Here is a 25658-nt window from a genome sequence, read left to right as displayed (position 1 = left end):
GGATAAATCAGTGTTTCTCAACTCAGTCCTGGAATACCCTCTTGCCAGTCAGGTTTTCAGGATATCCACAATGAATATGCATGAAAGAAATTTGCTTATAATGGAGGCAGTGTATGCTAATCAAGTTTATGCATATTCATTGTGGATATCCTGAAAACCTGACTGGCAAGAGGGTATTCCAGGACTGAGTTGAGAAACACTGGTTTAAACCTTAAGAATAGGAGTGGGGGATGGAATGGATGTTTGTCAATGGGGAAATACCAAAATCCATTAACTAACAGGATTGAGTCTAACAGCATAGTTGCGTGTCATCCTGGCAGGGCAGCCCTCCCAGTACTCAGAACTGAGTCTTGAGCATGAGAGGCTCTTTCCATGCACAGCAGTCTTCTCAGTACCTCGGTTTTGTTTTTTCCACTGTACTGAAAACGTGAAAACAAAGTTCTCGCAAATTCTAGAGGTGGTGTGGTTTTTTTTTGTAAACTTCTTTGTGTTTGGACATTTCTTTTTTGTCTCCCTCATAAAAAGGAGAATGAGACAATTAGACATTTGGAATGGGTATTCACTCTGAATCTTTGGAGCTAAATTCTGATTTTTTTTTCTGGGCTCTGATCTTCAGGCTGTGATTGTAAGCATTATGGACATTGGTCTCCATGAGCTAGATTCACTAACCTGTCTTCCATGGGTGATCCATGGCCGATCCCAGCAGACTCGACGAATTCACAACAGGAAAAAATTCAAATGAGGGCGATCAGAGGAACGCCCTCATCTCCCAACACGGATCGTTAGTGTATGATCCCACGCATGCGCAGACCATCTGTAGATGGTCTGCGCATGCGTCTAAGACCCAACTGAGCCGTGACTTTTTTTTTTTAACTATTTTTACTTTTTTGTAGCCCAGCGAGCCCTTAACCCACTTTAAACCCGTGGGTTAAAACCACGGGCCCGCAGTGTGGAGAATGGCAGGAGAGATTCGGGGCAGCAGGCAGGAGAAATCTGGGGACGAGCAGGACGGCGATTTGGGGCAGAGCCAGACAGGAGAGATCCGGGGAAAAGCATCGGGGTGGCAGGCAGCAGAGAGCAGGGCTTCAATAGAGCTGGAGAATCAGAAAGATGTTTGCGACTGGTCCCCAGCAGTCGCTTCTTGGGTTGATCGGCCAGCCCAGTCGGTTTCAAAAATTTCTTTGGTGAATCGTTTCCCTGTCTACTTTGAATGCGTTTCTCCTCATTTGCATGCACGGATTGGAAGCGGATCGCAGGAGAGGTTAGTGAATCAGGCCGGAGGGAAATCTGGTCGCAAAGGGGTCGCAAACCGATCGGTACACGATCCGTTTGCTTAGTGAATCTAGCCTCATGAGTCCAAAAAGACAGCCTGGACACTCTGAAATCTTCACTAGAGTTAGAGCTTATAAGACACATCTGAAAAGTTTCTTTGACCAAGTGATCAAAGAGTTGGATCAGGAAAGCACTAGGTTTGGTACTCTTTGATTTCAGCAAAGCCTTTGACATGGTTCTAGGTTCTAGTTTAGTAACTTATAAACAAACTGAGCATCCCTGTAAAGTGAATTACCCGATCAGAAACTGATAACAAAATTTGAAAATGGGTAGTGGTAAATAGGCTTCACTCCGAGTCTAGGATATTATTCCTTGATCCATGACTGAAGAAAATATAACTTGCTTCGAGCAGTAAGCTTTGTATGGTTGAACACAGTGTTTCAGGGTGGATCCAAAGGAGTTACTACCTTCACTCAATTTTAAAATCTAGATCAGGGGTGCCCACACTTTTTGGGCTTGCGAGCTACTTTTAAAATGACCAAGTCAAAATGATCTACAAACAATAAAATTTTAAAAAAAACACAAAGCACACTGTACGCATAGAAAATGTTAATCATCATTCCTATTCCAGGGTTTTTCAAAGAGGTCAAAGCAGATGACTCTATGCACTGTCACCTCACTAACAACCATACAAAAACAGACAAATACCCCCCTCCCTTTTTACTAAACCACGATAGCAGTTTTTAGCGCAGGGAGCTGCGCTGAATGCCCAGCGCTGCTCTCGACGCTCATAGGCTCCCTGCGCTAAAAACCTCTATTGCGTTTAGTAAAAGGGGACCATACTGTAAAATATAGACAGCAGATATAAATTCAGATACATTTTGATCACTAAATTTAAAATAAAATCATTTTTCCTACCTTGTCTGGCGATTTCATGAGTCTCTGGTTGCACTTTCTTCTTCTGACTGTGCATCCAATCTTTCTTCCCTTCTTTTAGCCTGTATACTTCCTCTCCTCCTGACCTCATTCTTCCCCCCCCCAACGTTTTCTTCCGCTCTCTCTGCCCTCTCTTTCTTTCTCTCTTCATGCCCCCTTTCTTTTTTCTGTTTCTCTTCTTTCCTTCTGTCTCCCTGCCTGCCCTGTTTCTCCCTCCCTGCCCTCCCCAAAGCCACTGCCACTGCCGCTGCCATCGGATAACAGGCCCCCAAAGCCGCCCGCTGCCAGCCAAGCTCTCCCTGCTTCGGGCCGACCAGCATTCCTCTCCCCGACGTCAATTCTGCCGTCGGAGTGGAAGTTCCGCTGGCCAGAACTTCCTCTCCGACGGCAGAATTGACGTTGGAGAGAGGAAGATTGATCGGCCCAAGATTGACCTATTGGGAGAAATGCTGCCGGTTCCAGCCTTTGAGGAAACAGAAAGTAGGCAGGACCTGGCAGCAAGAAGAGCAAATCGCAAGCTTCACTGACCTGTCTCTCGCTGTAGCCCGCGAACGGGGCTCTAACATGTGCGTGCCGGCTTCCCTTCTCTCCCCCCCCCCACATAACTTCCAGTTTCAGAGGGAAGAGAAGGGAAGCCGGTACAAGCATACGTTAGCCCCCGGAGCATACGTTCTCCAAGCCGGTTTTTTGGGTTTTTTTTTAAATGTTGAGCGGCGGCGGCAGCAGCAGAATTCAGGAGCGGATGATAGCTGGGCGGATCGCCCAGCTAAAAGGCTCTAGGGAGAACACTGGTACGCCTCCGATCTTCACCCTGCCCTGCCAGCACTCTGATTGGCTGGTGTTCTTCAAGAGGCGGGCCAGTCAGGAGGGGAAAAAAGAGAAGGGAAGAAGGGAACCCGCTCTGCGATCGACTGGGGTCGCCTGAGCGAGCGACTGTCGATTGCGATCGACGTATTGGGCACCCCTGGTCTAGATGATATTTGCGTGTGCTGTTAGACTCTGAAAAGAGCAATGCATGAAGGCTAGCTCAGCCTCTCAGTGTTTGCATATGTCACAACAAGCTGTTGGAGGTCCAGCTTTCAGTCTAAGGCACCCCAAGAAGAAAAGACCCTCCTGTAGTGCCGCCTATATTTTCAAGGAAGAGCTGTGTAAGCACATAGCAGAGGTAATTGCTCAGCGGCGTCTCTAAAACCACTTTTGGCATGTCAGATGATTCGCCAGATGTACCTTTCACTTTGTCAACATAGAATAATGGTTAATATGTTTACTGAATGCTCCAAGTCAGAGATGGTTTAAGAAGGAAGCTTCTGAGGTCCATGTTCCTTTTAGGAATTTCAAGAGTTGAAGGTCAGTCATCTTGTAGAATGATTTGCTAGAGATCCCATCAACATGTCACATAATTTACAATACCACCAGGAAATCAATCTTTTTTGAGCTTTAATAGAGACTGACACCCTTATGAAAGACGTTGTCTTTTTGAACTCACTATTTGGCTTCCTGATGAAATTGAAACGTGGCATGTCGAGGCCAAAGAACATTGTTCAACAGATAAGTTCCAGTTTGATTTTTTGATGCCTTTGCACAAGAATATTTCATTATATTCTGAGGATAAAGCATTGATTGGGTAGTGAGTTTTTTGGGGGAACAAGTTCCCCTTTTTCCTCCATGTCTCTGAGCACAACCCTCTAATTAGACAATTGTTACAGTTGTTTGTTGATTGATTTCTATTTCAATAACAAAGTGCTTTTGAAAAACGTGTTTATGTAATGCAATCAGTGTGATCTTTTTCACATTTTTTTCTTTTGAATCTTTCCTTCATATTTTGTTTTTTGACTTGGTCTGTGCAGAGTTGGCAAGATCGATGTGCAAAATTTTCTTGCTCCCGTCCGTGCAAGGCCGGTGAGATCAGGGCTTCCTCCCCTCCACTCTCAGTACTTGCCTGTAGCGTCAGCGCAATGCAGCGATTCACTTCAGCAGCCTTGAAGCTTTTGATGAGTCACGGGCCGCCTCTAATAATGCAACTTCCTCTTTCTTCAGAGTCGGGCGCAACCCATCAAAAGCCCCAAGGCTGCCGAAGTGAATCGCTGTGATGACGCTACTGAGGCAAGTACTGAGAACTGCTCTTCCCCTTTTCCTTGTGTGCATCCCGTGGAAGCATTTTCTCTATATGTGTTTATATAAAAACACATCTGCACTGGCTCTATTATGCATAGATGTGTGCAGACTCACGTTACTTCAGATCTGTATTTTCCTATATTTCTTAATGGTGGTTGTCGTCGGGGGTATTTTCTGAGGAGCTGGGCTGAATCTGTGCTAATTTGGGGCCTGATGTGTTCCCCATTCTGTGGGTGAAAGCTTAGGCTACCTTATTATACAGCATTGGTTGACATCCCTCCCCCCTCCCCATTAAAGCAGCTATAGAAAAGAAAATGCTACTAGTTTCTTCTCCTTGTCATGTCTGCTTTATTAGGATTATTTGAAAGATACAGACCTCTCATCAGAGCCCCATTTTCTTTCTTGCCCCTTCTGGGATCCTTCATGCTGTATTCAGGATGAACTTGGGTGCCCCGTCGCAGATATCCAAGGAGAAGATGTACAGAAAACAGAAACTCAGCAGCCTTTTATTTCTCAAAGAACGTTCTGTGCAGATGGGGGGAAAGAGGTGTGTGGGCATAGTTAAAAGGCTTAGGTACATTATTTTTTTATTTTTGGTAACAGTTTAGAGCAGAGTGTGATCATATTTAATTTTGACACAGAATAGTCTGTTATTGAGAAAGACATGGGGGAAGCCACTGCTTGCCCTGGATCGGTAGCCTGGAATATAGCTACTCCTTGGGTTTTGGCCAGGTACTAGTGACCTGGATTGGCCACATGAGAATGGGCTCCTGGGCTTGATGGACCATTGGTCTGACCCAGTAAAGCTATTCTTATGTTCTTATAGTTTTGGTTGATTAATCATGTTTTTTTTCAGAAGTAGAATATTGGTTGTACCTCTTTTGTTAGATTGCTGTACTCTTTTTCATGGACCTTTGTACTTTCTCCTTCTGTAATTTGACTGTTGTTTTATTTTGTTCATAAAATCAGTAAAATTTTAAGTGGAGAATATATCAAATTTGAAATATGTATCCTGCTAGAGCTGGTGTTAAAACATAACTGGGTACTACAAAGCCCAGGCAGTGCTTCTTTAGCTTCCAGCTGGCTTTGGGCTCTCTCTGATCAGGGGGCAGTTACCCTAGTTCCACTCCCCTAAACTGTTCCTGTCATATGTGACTGCGGTATTCTGTTAGCATGATATTTCTGTGTAGCATTCTGTAATAATTTGGCTTATTCAGTTTTCTTAATAGTAGAGGGGATATATGTGAAGGGGAGGGGAGACAGGGGTTTTGTTGATCCTAGCCCTGTATTATTTTTATTTATAAAATGACAACTGTACAGAATATTGTTTCTTTTTATACTTTAATAAAATATGTTCAATATAAAATCATAACTATTTGAGGCTTGTGCGGATGGGATCAAATGGTTTGTGGGGACCGAGCTCGCGGGGACAGGGCGGAGATGGTTTTTTTAAAAAATTTCAGTCTTAGTAGTTTGCCAGTCCACAAAATAATTCTTTTATTTCCGCCAGTCCATAGGTGTAAAAAGGTTGCAGAACACTGGTCTAGACTAAGGCAGCAAAGATTTAATGCTAAAAAATGCAGGGTCATATATGGGATGAAGAAACTACCAATGGAATATTTTATAGGATGCAATTCATTCCTAGACAGCAACAATGTTAAGACCCTTCTACTGTAAGAAATTCCTATGCTCTATATGAATACCTAGTCAAAATAAGAGTGCTTTTTTACCCAGAGATAGTAGCTTTGAATACAGTCTTTGTTTTGACAGTTATGCCCCTCGGAGGGAGAGACAAATTTTTGCTAAATATTTAGATAAGTGGTAACCTCCAATAGTTGAGTTGAGCCAGTAGTAACTGAAAGCTACAAATTAGGCCAAAATATTCAAGAACTTTACAAATTGCCCTCTCTAGAGACATGCCTACTATGCAAGCCTTTCCAAAACTGCTAAGCTCCTCAATCTTGCAGCCCCATCACAGGAAAGGAGGCAGTAATTTTAATCATACTTTATGATGCCAAAAAAAGCTGTGACTTTCTCTCTATCTGAGATCCAAAGGCCTTGAATACATTTCTCATCAAGGAGATGTTCAAGATCCTTTTACTGGGCAGATTATATACCCTTATAGATCAGCATCCAAGATACAGAGTTTTCACAAAAAGACACAGAGTAGAGTTTACTTCAGCTGGGCCTGAAGAGGCGCATCCATGCACAGTACTCTTAAGGTCTTTGATCCCAATTTCAGTCTCTGCTATGTGCCCCACTCTTACTGTAGGTGGTAGACACAGCTTGACCTATTCCTTATCTCTCTGCCAACAGAATGGGCCTTGTATTTAATGGATCGAATTGTGGAAGGTCGGGAAACTTCAATCTGAATGTATGAAAGATGTACAAAGATATTCCCATTTCACTCTAACCAGATTCCGTCTCCATTTTCAACCTCTCACAGGTTCTGAGCAAGGGAAGGTCACTTAATTGAACTACATATGCAAGATTACATATCAGCCTGCTGGATCTAAGGGCAGAAAATTATGCTGTAGAGGCTGTCCGATGTCATGGGCGTCTCAAACATTGCTGGTTCAGACTCAGTCCAATAGCCATGTTCTGACAGATCAAGTATAGGGAGAAGAACTTTGATCACTATCAAGCAGCAATCAAATTCTTGATCTGATATATTGTGATGTTGCTGTATTTGATTGTCATATTTGGTTTGTGAATTGCATTTAGTATAAGGAAGGTGGTATATAGCTATAGATCATGTGAGAAAATTCCAAGAGCCACCTGTCAAACAGCAAGCAGTTTGAGTTGACAGACTTTCATGAGTGAAACGTAAATCAGAGTGTAGCAAATCCCATATTCCTACAGTGGATAGTTCTAGTGATAGGCATGGTCATAACATCTCAAAATAGAAAGGTACCAATCTAATGTTTCAGAAAAAGGTCAGCAAATGAGTAGAATCCGATATCTTCAACCATTATTGAGTAAAAGATCTTCTATACATGTATTCTCTAATAACAGTAGCAATAAAACCTTTTAATACTGTAAAACTCAAAAGGGATCCTGCAGCCTATTTTTGGCCTAGACAGATTTGCTTCCATTCATGTTGGAATGTGTTAATTAGGGCACTGATCAGTTTGGAAATTTTTCTAATGCTAGTATGTCAGAAAATTAGTACCCCATTTTCTGTCTCCTAATAGCCTGGATGTTAAGAGCAAGATAATTCATGTTGTTGGACTTTCTGGTTCAGTATTTTGCATGCTGATGGCTTCTGGAAAGAATCTGTTAGAATGTCGTATGATTCAAAAGGGAGAGGTTTGTTGCAAGGTCCATTTTCCTGTCCCACAGAAAAACTGCTTGACTACTTTTGGGACTTAATCTCAGGATTCATTGACGTTCTATTTTCCCTTACTAATTTATTTTCTAATTATGTGTATAATGTGCGCTAAAGAAATAATAAATTATTGTTGTAAGACTATTTGCGCAACCACAAACCAAAAAGGAGAGTCCTGTGTTCCACTACGACACTGGTGTATCCAAAGCAACAAAAAGCAGAACCAAAGTTCCTGGATGTGACAGGAGTTATCCAATAGAAAGTTTATTATGTTCAAAAGATCAAGACTATATATCAGATAAAGAGAATAAGCCCTATCCATTTTGGATTGTTAAGCCCCGATGCTCAGAAGCTTTACCGTGGAAGTAAAACTGGTTGCAGCAAGTCTTGCTTGCAAGTTAACTCAGCCTCTAATGCACAAAAGGGTTCTTCGGTGCTTTTACTGATCACAATAGCAGCCACTAAGAATCTCATGCAAATGTATTACAAGGAGCTCATTAGTATTAAAATGTATGTAATACATTTGTAATACAAAGAAAGGAACGCCCACTGTTTAACATACAAACTTTTCCAGTAGGCTTCGAGCTGTTAGTAGGTTCAGCAGGAGCATTTTGCTTGAATTTAGGAGCTGTTTGTGTGTTTTTTATGTGTATGTAGGTCCCACTCCTAATAGCTGTGTCCTGGCCATTGGCGCAGGACACACATGCACATAAAAAACACACAACAGCTGCGTCCAAATTTGCACTGAAAAAAGAGACTTTCTAGCTTCAGCCAAAGCCTCTGTACTACAGCAATAACTGAAAAGTTGTGTGTTTTTCACCCGGCTGATGCTTGCTTGGGCCTGCGCACAAGAGCTGCACTTACCGCTCAGCTCAGCAGGCACCAAGCACAGTTCCTCCTTTTTTTCACCACGGTACTCAGCACAAACAGTAGGCATATAATTTGCATTCTGTTTGTGTTGAGCTTTGCCTGGAAAATGAAAGTTTGCTCCCAACTGATTACCTGAGTTCTGTGCATCCGTCCCAAAGTGAGCTGGACTCTTAATGTGTAAGGGATCTTGTCTAATTAGATATTACATTAGATATATTTAACTTATCCTTTTAAGTTTAGGCTTGCTTAGGTATGTTTCAAAGGCCCACAGCATTGAAACCATGTCTGCATCAGTAAAAATTATGTTTTCCCTATCTTATAACCATCCTCTAACTCTTTTTTTTAGCCCAGTCACAATGATTTGCTTGGGGCTACGTACCATAGCTGATTGTAGAACCCTGAAATCTTAGCCCCCAAGTCTAGCCACTAAGTATTACATTGCTTGATGGCTAGGGCTCCTCCCCCCCCTCCAACCCCCCCCCAAAAAAAAAAAAAAAAAGTGGCTGCAAGTGCAGTTTCTGTAGCATCCCAGTCTTGGCCTGTACTGTAATACTGGCTATAAGCCACTAAGGTAGCCTGAAGAGAGATATTCTTAATACAGATATTACACAGCTTCACTATTGAAACCAAAATGAGTATAGTCGATGTCCTTATCACCTAATGTTCTCATATATATTCCTAAAACTATAACAGTCAAATAATTCTCAATATTAAAACATGTCTAGCTTTCTCCATAAAAGAAAAGAGTCCAAGAAATACTTGAAAATATTACCCCTTTCAAGTCATTTTAATGTTTTTAGTTTGTCTAGTTCCTCTCAGATAATTTTCTTAAGATTTTCTGGAATGTGACATCTAAAACAGCGGCTTATATCAGTTGTGGAAAACCTTCCCACTGTAAGGAAGGGAATATGGAAGTTGCTCTAGGAATTTTCATCCTTCAAAGACTTTGTATCCTAGATAGCAAATGAGCCTTTTTTGTATTGTAGTCACTTGGTATAGCATTCCTGTTAAATATTTTTAATCTAATCTCAGTGTTTACAGTCTGCTTTATCCCCAACAATTAGGATCTAAAATGGTTTACAGAAGGGCTGCCCAAGTCCGGTCCTCGAGATCTACTGGCAGGCCAGGTTTTCAGGATATCCACAATGAACATGCATGAGAGAGATTTGCATACCAAGAAGGCAGTGCAGGCAGATCTCTCTCATGCATATTCATTGTGGATATCCTGAAAACCTGGCCTGCCAATAGATCTCGAGGACTGGACTTGGGCAGCCCTGGTTACAGCATTACAAGAAAAATAACAATCTGCAACTATACCCCATAATTTTAACAATTGTCAGAACTAGTGAAGAATTTTGAAACACAAGTTTTTAAATATTTATGAAATACATAATAGGAAAACAATTGTTGAATACTGCTGCAAACATTATTCTCAGTACTCTTTGTGTGAGATTTGTCTCCTGCAGTAAGTTCCAAAGAATTATAGGAGGAGTTAGTCTTGCAGTACACTTGTTCTAATAGTTGGCATCTTATCTTTATAGTGTACAGATGATGAATCTGAGAGCATTGTGTCCCCAAATCGTGCTGGCCGAGGGCGAAGTGATAGTGTGGTGAGCTAGCTTTACATGCTTGAGTGTTTGTGTGCTGCAAATTATAAGAATTAAGAAAGTGTCATAGTATTTTAAAAGATTTTATTTCCATGCAAGAATAGCATGTATTACTGATGAGTTTTCTGTGTAATTCCATAAAAAGTCGTCATGCTGTTAATGTTAAGAATTTTTGTAAGATCCTGACAAAAGGGCATGTTTGCTGGAGATGTGGAGGAGAGGAACACTAATCTTGTTTGTGGAGTGTATTTAACTATGTACCATATATACTGAAATATAAACCTATTTGGGTATAAATCGAGATAATAGCCTCCCCCCAAAGGAGGAAAACTGTTAACTCGAATATAAACTGGAGGGTTTATATTCAAGTATAAGGTAAGTTTCCCCTCCCCCAATGACTGCACTGCTATCTTCCCACTTAACCCTCACCCCCCAATGACTACAGTTGTTGCTGTTTTTCTACTCAACTCCCCTAGAAAACCACCATCACTGCTACCCTCCACTCGAACCCCCCTGAGAACCACTGTTGCTGCTATTCTCCATGCCAACCTCCCTCCAAGACTATTGTTGCTGCTCTCCTACCTACCACACCAAGATGAATGGCGCTGCTTTCTAACTCCTCTCCCTCCCCTCCCAGTACTGTACTTACCATACATGTGCCAGGGCTGAAGGAAGCTGATGCTGATGTTCTACATTGGGTTGGTACAGGGCCTTGAACATCTGCACATGCTCAACACCTTATGTCTTCCGCACTCTCTGAGATTCTCATTCTCAATTCTCAGTGTCAGGCTCTTTTAGCCCCGGTATGTGTATGGTATGTGTATGCGGTCAGGGTGGGGAGGGGGAAGTAAACAGCAGTACCAATCATCTTGGGTGCGGAAAGCCTGTGGTTGGGGGGTTAGAGTGGAGGACAACTGGTGTTTCTCTTGGGGGGGGGGTGGAGTGGAGGATAGTAGCACCAGTGATCTTCAGGGGGTGAGTTGAACAGGAGGACAGCAGCGACAGTGGTCTTTGAGGTAGGAAGGGGGGGGGCTCAAATATAAACAGAGATCCTCATTTTTTTTTGCCAAAAATTTCGGTTTATATTCAAGTGTATATGGTACTATGATACTGGAAAATTAATAAAGAGATTTCATCTAAATTTTCTGCAAATTGCATGGCTATTTCTTTGTAAAGCAATGCTGTATTAATATTAGTCTATAAAATAATAATAATAATAATTTAGTATTAACTAGGGCTGCATTTCAATTATATTCTTAATCACAATAGCACAATTAAATAACTTTAATTGTGATTCATTGCACAATTAAAGGTATTTTGTTTATTTTCTCACTGCAGTTCCTTGTGACCCTGGTCAAGTTAACCCTCCATTGCCACAAGTACAAAATAAATAACTCTATATAATATGTAAACCACTTTGAATGTAACTACAGAAAGGCAGTATATTAAATATCATGCCTCTTCCCTTTCCTAAAGAGATGATAGTCTTCTTCCCTTCTACCCCTAGATCTAACATCTCTCCCCTTCCTTTCCTTCTCTCCTTCCCCTAGATTCATATCACTCTTTCTTTTATAAGAACATAAGAATAGCCCTTACTGGGTCAGATCAATGGTCCATCCAGCCCAGTAGCCCATCCACACGGTGACCAATCTTGGTTACCAGCACCTGGCAAAAACCCAAATAGTAGCAACATTCCAGGGCAAGCAGTGACTTCCCCCATGTCTGTCTCTATAACAGACTATGTACTTTTCCTCCAGGAAACTATCCAAACCTTTCCTTGGGTTCATTAACTACCTCTTTCTCTAAATCCTGTTGAGCAGTGCCAAGCTCTTCTCTTGACTGTTGGAGCTCACTCCCCTCCCCCCTCAATCTACCTTAAAGGTGGTCTTCTGTTGGTCCTCAACAGTGATAGTGTGGTACATATGCTGCCTACAGCCTGCTCCAAAGCTTTCCGTCTGGCCTGTCTCGCCTCCTTTGACATCACTACCTGGTTCTGCTAGGGTGGGATGGATCACACAGGCAGCATATGTGCAATGCTGCTGCTGGGGACCAGTAGAAGGTCACCTTTAAGGTAAACCAATGTGGAGGAGGAAATGATGTTGAATCACGCCAATGACAGGGGCTGAGAGTGGAAGAACAGAGAAGAAATGTTTGGAGGAAAAAGGAAATGCTGCAATGTAATTAATTGTTTAATCCTGATTAGTAATTAATCGCAGTTAATGCTGCAATTAATGCATTAACTTGCAGCCCTAGATATTAATTAATGTAGTCCTTAACAGTTTATATAAGCACACAAGTCCTGAATTTGTTCAGTAAGCTCACCTTAACTAAATATGCTGATGTAGTGGGAAGCCAATCGGTATTCTGTCTCTAGCAGAAGAGGCACCTGAACTAGTGCTGGAATGAAAAATAGAGGTTATGCTGCCTACGGCTTTACTGGACAGTTTACAGCTTCAGTGAAAAGTCTTTACCATAAATTTCCTTAGGTTTTTGTACTGAAAAGCAGGAACTCCTCATGGCCATTCACCATTTAATTCACTTAATTAGTTTGGCACTTTTATGAGGATTCTCTTCAGTTAACCCTTCTGTAATCTTAGTGTTATCATCCAAACTCTGTAGATCGTGAACAGCTTTCTTTAATAACATGAAGTAAAGAATAAACACTTACAATTGATGATTTTAAGGCAGTTCAACTTTGTCACAAAATCTTCTCACTCTGCCATCATATTCTATTCAAAGGGAAGCTGGGAGTGTGTCCACACACCTTGTAGAAAATAACACTGTGCTCCAGACATAGATAGAACCTAAGCTGTGTTAAACTGTCAGAAGAAATAAAGAACAAAAACATGGCAGAAGAAGGTCAGACCCAGGTTCTCATACAGCCATGCAGTCTTACAAATATGGCAACTCTTCTAACTCAAACTGAAGAATAAGGATGGGCTTAAACCTTGTGGTTGCAGCCTAACTCTCTGGGAGAAGCAAAGCTTTCTGGGGATTTAAGTCCACAGAGCACACTTTACTTACAGATCTTAGCATAAACACTTATACTTGGTTATACAAGAACTGAGAAAATGCCCACATAAAATGGGGGCAGAACAGAGGCCTCGTTATGCTCTGCTTCTACCATGCAGTTAGTGTTGAGACATAGGGAGTGGTAATCTGTGTGGCAGCCTGGTAGACCTTTTGTCCTTCCTCTTGAGTTCATTGATAGCATGACTTGAGATCAGACAAAGGGACCTTTCTTGGTGGCTCCCTGTCTTGTAATGTTTGGTGTTTTAACAAACAGCTGTGCAAAGCCCTCATGGGACCCTAGTATAGAGCAGTATTGCCTGCTTCTGGAAGCAGCAAGAGGCTGCAGTTTGTCAAAGAGAAAAGCAGTAGGACTGGAGCTTCACTACAGGAGAGATCCACAGAGGGGAAGAAAAAGGTATATGTGGTCTTTGCATAGCTCTAGTGGATTCAAGAGTCACAGATGAAATGCTGCTTTTTAACTTGTCAGTCCACTCGTAAACATACCAGCTAACGAGAACCAAAATAAAATTTGTCTTAGTTATTCATCGTGAGTGAATCTGGTTACTTGATCTTTCCTAAAAGGCAGCTTTCTTAGTGGCTGCAGGCACTGTCCTATTCACATCCTTACCTCAATATGCCAAAAGGTAAAGTGCTCTTGTTCTTTCCAAAAGTGGTGCCTCACTTTCATTTGAACATGTCTATAGAATTTCCAATCTTTGAAAAGGGCAGTGGCAAAGGAAGGGACAAGGCCTTGCACCTGTTGCATAATGTGTGCATAACATCTAATATCTAAGGTAACAGTCCTTCAGGAGAACAAATGTCTCTTCATAGCTTAGTTCCAGGAATGAGCAGCAGCTCTTTTAAGTCTACAGTATGAGACTAATAATACTTTTCGTTGATGAACTTATCCAAATTTCTTTTTAATCTTGCTGTGTTGTACCCTTGACCACATTCTCCAGCAACAGATTCCACAATTATATGTTGAGCGAAAATAGAAAAAACTAACTACAGTTTTTAAATTTGTTGGTCATTAGTTATATGGTGTGCTCTCTTGTTTTTATATTGTTTAAGAAGTTAAACAACTGTTCCTTATTTAACCATTCAGGTGTAAAATCTGATATACCATCTTAGAAAAAATTCTTTCAGAGCAATTTACATAAAATGGAGTTAAAAAGAAGAGAGACAAGATTCCTTGATAGATCCAAGCAGGCAAATGGAATAAATGTTTAACCAACTTTATTTCAAATGCACTTTCCTATCAAACTTTCAGGAAGTCAATTAAAACCTTTCTCTTTGATAAATTTCTCTAACTCCATTTCTGCCTTGATGAATCTTTAAAATACTTCCAGATAAATTTGATTAATCTTAACATGCTAATGTAATTTCGAAAGTTTTTGTAATATTGCTGTCTGTATACAGTCTCTTCCTCTGTAAACTGCTCTGAACTGCTTGTGATATTGCGGTATATAAAAATAATTATCACTATTATTATTAGTGAGGCTGAAATACATTTTCAGACAGTACAGCTGAGTAAGGCATCCCATTTCTAGCAAACAAAATACAGTGGAACCTTGGTTTATGAGCATAATTCGTTCGAAAAGCATGCTTGTAAACCAAATTGCTCATATATCAAAGCGAGTTTCCCCATAGGAATGAATGGAAACTTGATTGATTCGTTCCCCCCCCCAGGCCACCAGTGCTGCTTCACTTTACCCCCACCCTCAAGGCCACCGGCGTTGCTGCCCCCCTCCCCCCCAGTGATCCGACATCCCACATCATCCCTTACCCTGATTTGGCACCAGCACCAATGCACAGGACATGCTGGTGCCCGAAGATCCTCCCTCTTGGCTGGGCTGAGCCTTGAGCATCTGCGCATGCTCAAGGCCTTCTGGTTCTCGCTGTCTCTGAGATTCCCGAAAATCTCAGAGAATCTTGGAGAGAGCGAGAACCAGAAGGCCTTGAGCATGCGCATTTGCTCAAGGCCCAGCCCAGCCAAGAGGGAGGATCTTCGGGCATTGGCACCAGTATGTCCTGTGCGTTGCTGCCGGTGCCAAATCGGGGTAAGGGATGGTGTTTGGGCACTCGGCAGGGGATGCCGGATTGCAGGGGTGGGGGGGGGCACTCGCAAATCGAGTCAACACTCGGTTTCCGAGGCACGATTTGTGGGAATGTTTTGCTCTTCTTGCAAAATATTCGCAAACCGCGTTACTCACAAATCGAGGTTTGACTGTATATTCCAGCTGTACAGAATGAAGCAAGGTGGCTTTAAGATTCAAAAGTATCCCCTTAGAGAAATGTTTTAAGACCAGTTTTGAAAATTCTGTAGAGCTCTTTCAAGACATACTATATTTTTTGCACTTGAAGATGTATCTGACCATAGGACGCACTCTTGGGGGGAAGGGTGGAAGGAGGGTACCTGGGGGCAGGGATGGGGAATAGTTCTGGGGGATGGAGGCTTGTTTGCATTTGGCAATGGAACAGCGCTTTGGGAGGGGAGGGGGGTGGGGGTGTTCTCAGTTTGCTTTTTTTTGGGGGGGGGTGTCTTTTCATACATTCAGCATTTGATATAACTGTTTTCCTGTCATAGTGTGGGGGGGGGAGGAGTGATGGATGGACTACTCCAGGGCTCATAAGAGTCCAGGGCCCTGGTGTGCTTTGGTTTTGCATATGGACCTGAATCTGTTAGTGGAATAGTTGGGTAGATGATTTTTGCATATTATGTATAAAATGATGATGTCTGTTTCTCTCTGCGGTTGCTGATGTCCATTGTTTCTTACTCGACTTTGCTATGTTTAGTCTGTTTAAGTTTGTTTTGCTATTTTCATCAATAAAATTGGCTCAGCATCGGAGCCGATCTACAGAGGGGAAACTCACCGGCAGTAACCTGCAGCCACCAGACTGGCTCAGCCTCTGAGCCTTGTTCCGGCCCCGCCGGGCATGAGAGCCTGCTCCGCCCATCCCAGGCCTTACGGGAGCAGAATTTGAAATCACTGAGGGGAAGGAGAGTACACCAGACAGACAGGCTCAGCATCGGAACTGATCTACAGAGGGGAAACTCACCGGCAGTCACCTGCAGCCACCAGACCGGCTCAGCCTCCAAGCCTCGTTCCGGCCCCGGCCCCGCCGAGCGTGAAAGCCTGCTCTACCCATCCCAGGCCTGCTGGGAACAGTTTAAATTCCAGCGGAGGGAATGGCACACAGTGGTTAGGCGCGCCGGCTAAGGCGCACGGCAAAGGCGCGTGCCTTAGCGCTTGCCTTTGTAAAGCGACTGTGCGATACGACCAAGATCAAGGTCGACTCAGCTCTTCTGGAGTCCCTACTCTCTTTAGCCCATTTGAGGGCCACCGAAAGTTTTCCTGCAGCGACTCTTCAAGGCAGAGGAGGGATGAAGCCCCCTGCCATCTCCGCCCTCCTTCATCTACATGACACTGCTTGTGCAGGAAGGACTGATCTTGGCGCTAAGTCTCACCTTAACTGGATGCTAAGTTCTACCTCTATCCAAGTCCTTACATGAAACCAAGTTGTTCAAGTTCTACCCCGCTTATATCTTACTAGTAGCAATTGGGTGCTAAATCTTCTTTAAGTTTTATCTTACTAGATTCATTGTATTACCAGATGCAATTGTCTTATAGGTCAATACGCTCTTACTAGAAGCAATTGGGTGCTAAGTTTCCATCTGATTTAGTTTTTACCTTCGTTTTGTCTTACTAGATGCAATCAGGTGCTAAGTTATTAATAGCAATTAGCTGCTAAATTTTACCTCCGCTTACGTCTTACTAGAAGCTATTGGGTGCTAAGTTTTTCATTCTGATTCAAGATTTTACCTCTGTTCTGTCTTTTTAAAAGTAATCAGGTGCTAAGTTTTCATCCATTTTAAGCCACTGTGCCAAGTCTTCATCTGTTTTAAGCCACTATTCAGAAATTCAGACAAGTCCTAAGACATCTACTATCAAATACCCAACAAGAACCAAACCTCTAATTCCAGATCCCCACACAATATACAAACAGGTTCTACCTTCAGCCCTCTTATTGGTTCTCCTAGATCTCACCATGAAGCCACCTTCTTGGCTCCTTCTTCTCTTACTCTGTTCATTTACCAAAACTACTCTCTGCCTGAAACCTCTCCCCCACCAATCTACCTGACTCCACAAATGTCAGTGATACTTGCCCTGGCCTCAGAATCCCCGCGCTACTGCACACCAGAAATCACCCCTTAAAAACCCCCTCCCCCCTGAGGAGTTAACTATTCCTCTTTAAAGCCCGTTCCTTCTGCCAATCTACCCAGCCTCACCTCTGACTCTCTCACCCCAGTCCCAACACTCTACTATAACGCAAGATCAGCTTGCAACAAGACCCAAATACTAAAGGACCTACTTGGGGACTCCAATCCTGGATTCCTGTGTATCACAGAATCATGGATCAAAAAAGACGATTTATTCACACAAAATGAACTCTGCTCCCACTGTTACCATGGCCTCTTCTCTCCCAGAATAAACCAAAAAGGAGAAGGCCTGGCACTCCTCTACAAGTCATTCTTCGACGTTCAGCTCCTTGAAAAGGGTAGCTACACTTCACTAGAATATATGTTAGCCTGAACTCCACCCCTACCCATTAGGTATCTTGTTACTTTACCGGCCACCGACCCCCCTGGAATAAATCCTCCAAACTCATTCTTGAGACCATAACAAGCGCCTTCCTAAAATTTCACAGATTGCTGATCATTGGCGATATTAATCTCCACCTAGATGACAACACCAGCAAGGATGTAACTGAATTCAACAACTTCCTCACTTCTCTAGGTTTCCCCTCTCCTGCATCCTCCACAACCCACAAAAAGGGGCACACACTAGACATCATCAGCTTCCTCGACCTGACCGAGCACAAAACTTCTACCAAAGACGCTCATTGGGAACATGTCCCTTGGTCCAATCACTTTTAAGGTTCTTTCTGCCTCCCCATTTTCATGTCCCACCTTGGATCTCCACCCTGTGCCACAAATCCTATCACCTTCCGCAAAAAAAATCGCGAGTGAACTGTTCTGGACCCAATTCCTCAACCAACTTCCCTCTCGTCCTATGCCTGCTGACACAGAATCCAACTGGTGCAACTGGGTAAACCTCTCCGAGACTACCTATTGTGCAGTTGCCCCCTTATCTACTAAATCTATCTCCTGCTCCCGTAAGGCCCCTTGGTATCTTCCGTACCACAGAGAACTGAAGCAGAAATGTCGAGCATTGAAGCGTAAATGGAAAAAATCCAAATCCCCTTCATAAAAATATAAGTAATGCCTCTGCTGGGTCAGACCAATGGTCCATCATGCCCAGCAGTCCGCTCACACGGCGGCCCATCAGGTCCAGGACCTGTATAGTAATCCTCTATCTATACCCTTCTATCTCCTTTTCCTTCAGGAAATCATCCAATCCCTTCTTGAACCCCAAAACTGTACTCTGTCCTATCACACCCTCTGGAAGCGCATTCCAGGTGTCCACCACCCTCTGGATGAAGAAGAACTTCCTAGCATTGGTTCTGAATCTGTCCCCTTTTAATTTTTCTGAATGCCCTCTCGTTCTTGTAGTTTTCGAAAGTTTGACGAATCTGTCCCTCTCCATTTCTCTATGCCCTTCATGATTTTGTAAGTCTCTATCATATCCTCTCTAATTCTCCGATTCTCCAGGAAAAAGAGCCCCAGTTCTCTAATCATTCAGCGTATGAAAGGTTTTCCATATCTTTTATCAAGCGTGTCGCTCTCTTCTGAACCCTCTCAAGTATCGCCATATCCTTCTTTAGATACGGCGACCAATATTGGACGCAGTTCTCCAGATGCAGGCGCACCATCGCCCGATACAATGGGAGGATAACTTCTTTCATTCTGGTTGTAATACCCTTCTTGATTATACCTAGCATTGTATTCGCTTTTTTAGCAGCCGCTGCGCACTGTGCTGACGGCTTCATTGTCTTGTCCACTATTACCCCCAAGTCCCTTTCTTGGGTACTTTCACTCAATGACAGCCCTCCCATCGTGTAGCTATACTTCGGGTTCTCTTTCCTACGTGCAAGACTTTACATTTCTCTACATTAAACTTCATCTGCCATCTTGTCGCCCACTCCCCTAGTTTGTACAGGTCCCTTTGTAAATCTTTGCAGTCTTCTATAGTCCTAGCCCCATTAAATAGTTTGGTGTCGTCTGTGAATTTTATTACTTCTTTCCTGTTTCTAGATCATTTATGAATACATTGAATAGCAGCGGTCCAAGCACCGACCCCTGCGAACACCACTCGTGACCCTCCTCCAGTCCGAGTAATGGCCCTTCACTCCTACCCTCTACTTCCTACCTGCCAACCAATTCTTGATCCATCTGTTCTTCAGTTTCCGAAGTAGCCTTGTCAAAGGCTTTTTGGAAATCTAAGTATACGATATCTATGGGGTCCCCTTTGTCCATCCGTTTGTTAATTCCTTTGAAGAAGTGCAATAAGTTCGTCAGGCACGATCTTCCCTTGCAGAAGCCATGTTGGCTTGTTATCATAAGTTTATTCCTTTTTAGATGCTCCTCGATGCTATCTTTTATCAGTGCTTTCGTCATTTTCCCGGAACTGAAGTCAGACTTACCGGTCTGTAGTTCCCAACTCTCGATCCCTTTTTAAAGATGGGTGTAACATTGGCTATCTTCCAATCCTCCGGGATCACACCTGTTTTCAGGGATAGATTATAGACTTGCTGTAGTAGTTCCGCTATTTCCTTCTTTAGTTCTTTCAGTACCCTAGGGTGGATTCCGTCCTGGCCCAGTGATTTGTCAGTTTTTAATTTTTCTATCTGCCTGTGTACGTCTTCGAGGCTTACTTCCATGGATGTTAATTTTTCTTCTTGGTCTCCTTTGAAGATTTGTTCAGGTTCCAGTATATTAGATGTGTCCTCTTTTGTAATACTGACGAAAAGAACATGTTTAGTCTTTCCGCCACTTCTTTCTCCTCCTTCACCACTCCCTTCCTATCTCCATCATCCAGAGGTCCCACCTCCTTCCTAGCCAGCTACTTCCCTTTAACATATCTGAAGAACGGTTTGAAATTTCGTGCTTCCCTGGCTAGCCTCTCTTCAATTTCTCTTTTTGCTTTTCTAACCACGAGGTGACATTCTTTTTGATACTTCCTGTGTTCTTTCCAGTTCTCCTTGGTTTTGCCCTTTTTCCATTTCTTGAAAGAATTCTTCTTATCACCTATCGCTTTCTTCACTTCTTTAGTTATCAGACAGACAATCCTGGAGGGACAATATCAAGTTCTACAACTCAGTACTAAAAAAAGCAAGGAAGAACTTCTAAGATGAAAAAATTTCTAGATCCAACAACCAGAGTAGTACACTGTTTAACATCTGGCGTACCTTAACTTCTAAAAACAATTCCACCATTCCCCACTCCTCCCCATCAGCAGACGACCTAGCAAAATTCTTCAACGAAAAGATCACTACCATAAGAAGCTCCTTCTCTCCAGCAGTCTCTTACAATTCTCTGGCCCCCAACGACTCTAACCCTATCCCAGCAGACAGATCCTGGACTACTTTTGAACTCGTATCCGAACTCCAGATCTCTAAACTCTGCCTCAAACTGAAATCCTGCAAATGTGCCTTGGATCCATTCCCTTCCTACCTGTATGAGAATATACCTGCCCAAGTCATCTCATCCCTCACCAAACTTATAAACTCTACTTTACTATCAGGCCTATTCTCCGCAGAAATGGGACATATCGCCTTGTCCCCATTACTGAAAAAAGCTGATCTTGACACTTCCTCACCTTCTAACTACCGTCCCATAGCAAATATCCCTCTCCTGACTAAAATGCTAGAGGCCATCATTTCCACCCAGCTCTCATCCTACTTAGAGAGATTCTCCATTCTCTTACCTTACCAATATGGCTTCAGACCCAACTTCAGCACCAAATCCCTACTGGTCTCATTAATTTCAAAGGTGCAACAATTACACTCTCGTAATAAATTTGCTGACCTATTACAATTTGATCTCTCTGCAGAATTTGATGTCCACCACAATATTCTAATTTATCAACTTTCCGAGATAGGTATTGACTCCACAGTCTTAGAGTGGTTCTCGAACTTCTTATGTTCCCGCTCCTACACTGTCAACACAAATGGCTCCACGTCCGCTCCTTGGAAACCGACTTGCGGAGTCCCGCAGGGATCACCCCTATCCCCTATTCTCTTCAACATCTACATGTCTTTCCTGAAACTCTTCCATCTATCTTCCCTTGAAACAATCTATACTTATGCCGACGACATCCTTGCCCTTCTCGAGACAGACTCGAACCTTACCAACCTCTCTCAGAACATAACAGATTGCATAATGAAACTCCAATCCTGGTCCCTCTCAATTCAAATGAAACTGAACGAGTCCAAAACGAAACTTCTCTGGCTCGGTCCAAAATTAGAACAGCTGCCCACCCTCTTCGCACTGCCCTCTGGCGCCACACTGCAGCTTGAGTTCTCAAGCAAAGTTCTAGGCATCATCATCAACTCTTCTCTTTCCTTCAACGACCACCTCAACTCCCTGGTAAAATCATGCTTTTTTTAGCCTCCATTTGCTGAGGAAAGTGAGATCCTGTTTCCGCCAACAACATTTTGCCGTCCTTGTTCAATCCATCATCCTCTCCAAACTAGACTATTGTAATTCCATCTATCTAAGTATAACTAAAAACAGTCTTCAAAGACTTCAATTAATTCAGAACACTGAGGCTAAATTGATCTTCGCAAAACGCAAATTTGATCATGTTTCCCCACTGCTGTCCAAACTCCACTGGCTCCCAATAATCTCTAGGGTTCATTTTAAATGCTCGTGCCTAGCTTTTAAAATCCTACACGGCATCCTCTCCCCTAATCCCACTGTCTTGGAACTCCTCGAGTCCTGACGCCACCAGGCACACTTAAAAACTTAAACTATCCTTCCCCTCGCTAAAAGGTATCCTCTACGCGGGAAAATTGGGAAAATCTCTCTTCTTCAGAATCACAGGGCTTTGGAATAATCTTACTTCCCCATTACGGAATCAGGGCTCCTTCCAACTATTCCGCAAGCACCTGAAAACTAGGCTTTTCACAAAAATGTAATGCTCTCCTCCCCCTAATACTCAACCTCCAATTCCAATATGTTATTCCTTCCTATATTAAGCTCTTGTAAACCGTGCCGAACTCTATAATTATTGAGAGGATGCGGTATATAAACTTAAGGTTTAGTTTAGTTTAGAACATAAAGAAGCACCCTAGATTTAGAGAAGGAAAACAAGAAAAAAACCATTCTGAACCAAATTGTATACTAATATATACCTGGCACCTTTAAATTCCGTCCCAGCCCCCCACCCCCCCATAAATCATCACTTTTACATACCCCCTGACACCTTTAAATCCAATTATGATTTCCAGTAGTCACAGATCCAGTTATTCTCCTACCTATGGGTGAGAGTTGGGTTATGATGAAATGGAGAATGGGGAGGACGACTAATAATGGGACATGGGAGAGATGTAAGGGTTCGTTTATCTGATGCTTTATAGGAATATGTAAGAGGTTCTTGCTGTGCTTGGATATGCTTCAAGAAATTTAATTCCTCACTGTTCATGCGAGTTGTTAGTACTTTCTATAAACCTATGGTTGTATATGTTAAAGAAACTTTCAAATGTTGCCACTTTTCTTCCTACCAAGAATTCAAAGATTGAGTCTGTCCCAGGTCCAGGAATGCCCAAACTACACCCCTACCATACTCCCTTAAAATCTGTCCCCCTTCCCCTACCAGCGATACCTTTAAATTGTAGTTGTTGCTGGATGGCTGCCTCCTCATTATGTTAGGGCCAGTGGCGCACAAGCACACTAATGCCTGGACCCATGACACTTCTTGATTATGGTGGTCGCTGGACAGCTGCCTGCTGATTATGTAGGGGACAGCAGCGCACAAGCGTGCTGCTACCTGGGCCTGCGCCACTTCCTGAATGGCTGCCATTAGTCCCATGTGCAGCATCTTTCCTCCCCTCTCACCCGTCCCCTTGTGCAGCAGAACCCCACCGACCTGCCGTGAGACTGACGTACCTCCATTCCAAGGCCTCCAAAAACAGCAGCGGTGGCAGCGCTCTAAAAGGGCTGCTTCATTGTCTTCCCTGTCTTGGTCGGGCCTTCCCTCTGCATCATCTTACTATCCCTCCCTCCCATCCCTCTGTACAACAGAACCCCATTGACCCTCCCACTGTGATGCGGCAGAGGGAAAGCCCCAGCTGGGAAGACCACGAAGCAGCCCATTCAGAACACTGCTACCACTGCTGCTTTAGAAGGCCTCAACAGAATTGACGAATTGACGAGTCCAATGTTTTTTCAGCAAATTGGGCAGCACTAGTATCAGGAATGGAGTTGGAGAATGTCAGGTACATTGGGGGGAGGCTTCGAGGGTCAGTCTTAACTAGGGCTTATTTTTGTGGTAGGGCTTATGTTAGGAGCATCTTTAAAAATCATGCTAGGGCTTATTTTTTGGATAGGTCTTATTTTCAGGGAAACAGGGTAGGAAATGCAGAGATATTTAAAAAAACCAAAACCAAAAAGAGAAGACTTGTCTTGGCAGCTCAAAGCTGCACTGGGATGCCGGCACGGTCATTTTGAACATTTTCTATCTCGCCGATGGTGAAAAGAAAGTCTAAACCCCTTTACCTTTGACTGGGTCAATGGATTCCTTTGTGCAGCATGGCCCACAAGCGCAGCAACTGGATGACAAGGCCTCGACAGGAGGAAACGTGCAAGCTGAGGCACGGGAGCTCTCTCTCTCGAGGGTGCCAGCTTGTCTCTGGAGGAATGGAGTCCTCCGACTCGTCCTGTGGCGTCAGGAGCAGCAGGAGTAGGGGAGGAGCAGCTGATGCCGAATATGGTTCGGGACGCCCTCTTGCCTTTCTGGCAGGGCGGAGAATCCAGCTCTGAGAGGAGGCAGGAGGAGTGTGCTATGCCAGCAAAGCATCCGGAAGGAAGAAAGGAGCAGACAAAAGCAGTTTTGAATATCTCTTCTGCAAACGAAAGTACTATTTCTTTATCATAGGGAGCCAGAACTGAGTTTTTGCCCCTACGGAAACCTGAAGTCTTTAATATGGAGTCAATTTGGGAGGCTATTTCTAGTCTTCAGATCTCTCTGGGAAACCAGATACAGCAGTTTTCCCAACGTTGCACTGTAGTACTTTCAGAAAATTTGGATTTGAAGAATAAAGTTTCAGCCTTGGGAAAACAAAGCAGATGATTATGATACCAGAATAAAATCTTTAGAAATGCAAGCACTAACTTGGATTAAAGATAGTGCAAATCTTCACTTCAAGCAAAACATGGTGGAAAACTCCATTAGAGATGCAATTTACGGATTATTAATTTTACAAAATTGTTTTCCACACCTGCAATAGTTATGTTTAAGCATTATCTAAACGAAGTTCTGAAAGTACCTGAGTCCTCTTACCCACCTCTCTCTAAAATATATTGTTTACCAAGGAGAGTTAAGTCTCAAAATCCCTACCAGCAGAATTTATCTGCTGATAGTTTGGATTTGTCTAATTTCCTAGAGAGGTCGGAAACTGAGACCCAAGTTTCAGCTACTTTATTGGTACACTTTGCTATTGATTCTGATAGGGAATGGATGTTAAAATTGTTCTTTAAATATAAGGATATTCCCTTTTTGTCAAATATTATAAGAATGTATCCAGATGTTTTGTGTCCGACCCAGAAGAGAAGAAAACAGTTTCTTATTTTGAGACCCCGGGCGATACAGTTAGGGGCGACCTTTGTTCTGATATATCCCTGTAAGTGCATTTTGGTATATAAAGAGAACAGATATGTTTTCTATGAGCCGCAGCAGTTATCTAAATTTATTTCATCCCAGGATAATAACTAATTACTTTTTCTGCTTCCTTTAAATCTGTTCAGAGAGGAATTGTTCAAGAGCAGTCGAGCCTCCCTCTGATTTTCCTTGTTGTTTAATTTGAGGGTTAATTTCAGTGAACTTCAGCTCCGTCTCCATTAGATTGTGGACTAACTATATTATGTAATGTTAACTTTACCTTTATATTATGATTTAAGGAAATATTTTGTTTTACATGGTATTTTTTTCTTGTGTTTTGACTGTTTTGTCAAAAATTATAAAATCAATAAACAAAGAATTAAAAAAAAAAAAGAAGACTTCTTATAGTTTTTGGGTTTTCTATAATAATAATTAATTTTGTTAATTCTACTAAATCTGTAACATCTTTTAATCATTGTAAACCGCATAGAACTTCACGGTCCTGCGGTATATAAACTATTATTATTATTATTATTATTATAGAAAACCCAAAACTAAGCAAAAGAGTAGAACTTATCTTAAATATTTGTAGGAAGTTTTCTGTTCCTGCTTCACAGAACCTCTTTGTGCCGAGCACTGAAACAAAATGTTCCACATTGCAATCCTTCTTCCTGCTTCAGAAAGTGTCTTCCTACCAAGCACTGAAGCAAGATGTCACACTAACATCTTTCCATA

General features: G+C 42.6%; 1 protein-coding gene across 19 annotated transcripts in view; it reads left to right on the top strand.

Annotated features, from left to right (window-relative positions):
- LRRFIP2 (LRR binding FLII interacting protein 2) overlaps positions 1–25658 on the top strand; it is a 231529-nt gene that overhangs the window by 82548 nt on the left and 123323 nt on the right. For 16 of the 19 annotated variants that reach the window (XM_033930537.1, XM_033930552.1, XM_033930533.1 and 13 more), the window contains one exon: positions 10063–10131. The exons of the other annotated variants lie outside the window; for them this stretch is intronic. In XM_033930537.1, the coding sequence (XP_033786428.1) occupies positions 10063–10131 (69 nt within the window). The remainder of the gene's footprint in view (positions 1–10062; positions 10132–25658) is intronic. 19 annotated transcript variants of the gene reach the window in all.

This window comes from Geotrypetes seraphini, chromosome 2 (genome assembly GCF_902459505.1).
Source record: "Geotrypetes seraphini chromosome 2, aGeoSer1.1, whole genome shotgun sequence".
NCBI lineage: Eukaryota > Metazoa > Chordata > Amphibia > Gymnophiona > Dermophiidae > Geotrypetes > Geotrypetes seraphini.
This window is presented reverse-complemented; position numbering and strand designations above follow the sequence as displayed.